The sequence below is a fragment of the Lagopus leucura genome, unplaced genomic scaffold, assembly GCF_019238085.1.
Source record: "Lagopus leucura isolate 7727_CA_CO unplaced genomic scaffold, USGS_WTPT01 Super-Scaffold_100001, whole genome shotgun sequence".
In the NCBI taxonomy this organism is placed as follows: domain Eukaryota; kingdom Metazoa; phylum Chordata; class Aves; order Galliformes; family Phasianidae; genus Lagopus; species Lagopus leucura.
The window spans coordinates 74,437,923-74,440,651 of record NW_024962262.1 but is presented as its reverse complement, the minus strand read 5'-3'; the positions used below and the strand labels follow the sequence as shown (position 1 = coordinate 74,440,651).

Genomic DNA, 2,729 nt, shown 5'->3' with positions numbered 1-2,729 from the left:
GTTCCCAGAGCTGTCATTGTTACACGTTACGATGGATCTGACAAAAGTCCCTTCCCAGCCCCCCCCCCCCCCGGGGGGGCGGGCCGCCCGCCCCCCCCACCGGGCCGGAGCGGCCCCGGTGACATCAGCCGCCCCCCCCGCCGCCGCCGATTGGCGCAGGCCCCCTCCCGCCCGGTGACATTGTTCCTCCCCGGCGCGGCTATAAAGGCGCCGCCGGAGAGCAGCAAGGTGCGCGCTGCTCGCCCGACACGGCGCGCCGCTGCCCACGGCCGCCCCGAGCACGGTGAGAGCCCGGCGGGACGCAGCGCAGGGAAGCGCGGGGCGGGTGGAACGGACGGGGCGGGCGGCGAGGGGACGAGACGGGCCGGGAGACGAAGGGGTGGGACGGGACGGGACGGGACCGGACGGGACGGGACGGGACGGGAGGAGACAAGAGGGGACAGGCCGTGGCGAACTTTCTGCGGACGCTGGCTGACTGGGGCCGTCCCCGGCTCTCTCCCGCCGCAGGCAGCCCGCTCGCCGGGCCATGGACTCGGACGCCAGCCTGGTCTCCAGCCGCCCGTCCTCCCCGGAGCCCGATGAGCTCTTCCTCGCGGGCCGGAATAAAGGCGGCGGTGGCGGCGGAGGAGGAGGAGGCGGCGGGAGCTTCACGGGCGGCACCGTGTCCAGCTCGACGCAGAGCGATTCGCCGCCGGAGCTGAGCGCCGAGCTGCGCAGCGCCATGAGCGCCGCGGGGGTGGTGGTGGTGGACAAGCTGGGCTTCAAGTCCTCGTCGTCGTCGTCCTCGTCGTCCTCGTCCGCCTCCTCCAAGAAGGACAAGAAGCAGATGACGGAGCCGGAGCTGCAGCAGCTGCGCCTGAAGATCAACAGCCGCGAGCGCAAGCGGATGCACGACCTCAACATCGCTATGGACGGGCTGCGGGAGGTGATGCCCTACGCGCACGGCCCGTCGGTGCGCAAGCTCTCCAAGATCGCCACGCTGCTGCTGGCCAGAAACTACATCCTGATGCTCACCAACTCGCTGGAGGAGATGAAGCGCCTGGTCAGCGAGATCTACGGCGGCCACCACGCCGCTTTCCACCCCGCCGCCTGCCCCGCCGGCATGGGCGCGCACTCGGCGCCGCTGCCCGCCCATCCGGGCCATCCCGCCTCGCACCCCGCGCACCACCCCATCCTGCCCCCCGCCGCCGTCTCCAGCGCCTCCCTGCCCGGCTCCGGCCTCTCGGCCGTAGGCTCCATCCGCCCCCCGCACGGCCTCCTCAAGTCGCCCTCGGCCGCCGCCGCCGCTCCGGGGCTGGGAGGCGGCTTCCAGCACTGGGGGGGGATGCCGTGCCCCTGCAGCATGTGCCAGGTGGCGGCTCCCCCTCACCACCACGTCTCGGCCATGGGCGGCGCCGCTCTGCCCCGCTTGGCCTCCGACGCCAAGTGAGCCCGTCCTGCAGGGCCGCCCCAGCACCTACGGAGCGCCCCGACGGCGGGGCCGGCCGGGAGGAGCCGCCCGCAGCCCGCGGCCGTCCGCGCGTCTCTCGGCGGCTTCGCCGCCGTCTCTCCCTTCGCTCGGGCCGAGGGGTGAACGCGGCCGGCGGGCTGGAGGAACCCGACGCCAAGGACTTTGGCGGTCCGTCTGCCCGGCCGTCTGTCCGTCCGCGGTCACAGGGGACCGTCCCCACCCCCATCCGCACCCTCCCCGCTCCGATCTCCCTCCGTCGGTTTTGTGTCTTTCGGGCTTTGTACATAGACCCCGCGCTGAGCCCCGTCCGAGCGCTGCGCTGTGTCACAGCCCCGCAGCCGCCGCGCTCCCCTCGGTCCGGTCCGATGGGGTTCGATGGGGGTCGGTTTTTTTGATTTCTCCTCTTTTTTAAAGCGTGTAACACAATTCGCGTCCCCGCCGCCTCTAACCACGTTGGAAGTCCGTAATGCTCTCTGTGTCCGTGTCGCAGTCCCGAGCCCCAGGCTCGGCCCCGCAGTAACACTTTTCTTATCGCCGCCCCCTGCAGAGATTTTATCGTCCGTTTATTTTTGTAAAAAAGAAAAAGGAAAAAAAAAAAAAAACGAAAAAAGTTGCTAAATAATATTTATTACTTGTTTGGTTGCGAAAGGAAAAGCGATCCGCTGTTGAGATTTTAAATAAAAAGAAAAAAAAGGGAAAAAAAGCGTTTTACGTCAATGACGCTTGGTATTCGTTAAGGTCGGGGCTCGGGGCGGGGACGGGAGGGATGGTTCTGCGGCCGAAATCGTTTTTCTTCACTCGTTCCTCGCAGAACGCGGGTGGGGAAGGAGCAGCGAATGCCCCCCGGGCACCGAATCGGGGGGCTGTACCCACAGGGTCCGGCCCTCGGCGGGAGCTCGAAGCGCTTCGAGGGAAGTAAACGCGAAACTCCGCCACTCGTCCGCCGTTCTCCCGCCGCGTCCAAACGAAGGCCGGCCCCGCGGAGGGCACACGGCCGCCTCCCGGAGCCCCGAAGGACGGGGTCCCACCCGGGCCGCTCCCCCGGGGCTGCGCGGCCGCTACCTGCGGCGTTCGGCCCAATTAGCGTCGTGCAGGGGGAGCAGGTGAGCGTCGGAGGGAGCATCGTTAGAAGCCGCTTTTTATCTCCTCTAAAAGCCATAATGAGCGCCCCGACAGATGCAACTGTCGGCAGCGGCCGGTAGCCGCTAAATCCTCCGCTCTCTCCTCTGCCGCCCGCCCCCCCCCCCCCCCCCCCCCCCCCCCCCGCGCGCGCCCCCCC

General features: G+C 68.8%; 1 protein-coding gene across 1 annotated transcript; it reads left to right on the top strand.

Moving 5' to 3' along the window:
• Positions 1-526: 526 nt before the first annotated feature.
• Positions 527-1,429, top strand: OLIG2 (oligodendrocyte transcription factor 2). Its single transcript, XM_042868490.1, has one exon. It carries the CDS (start codon positions 527-529, stop codon positions 1,427-1,429), a length of 903 nt encoding a protein of 300 aa, XP_042724424.1.
• The last annotated feature ends 1,300 nt before the right edge of the window (positions 1,430-2,729 follow it).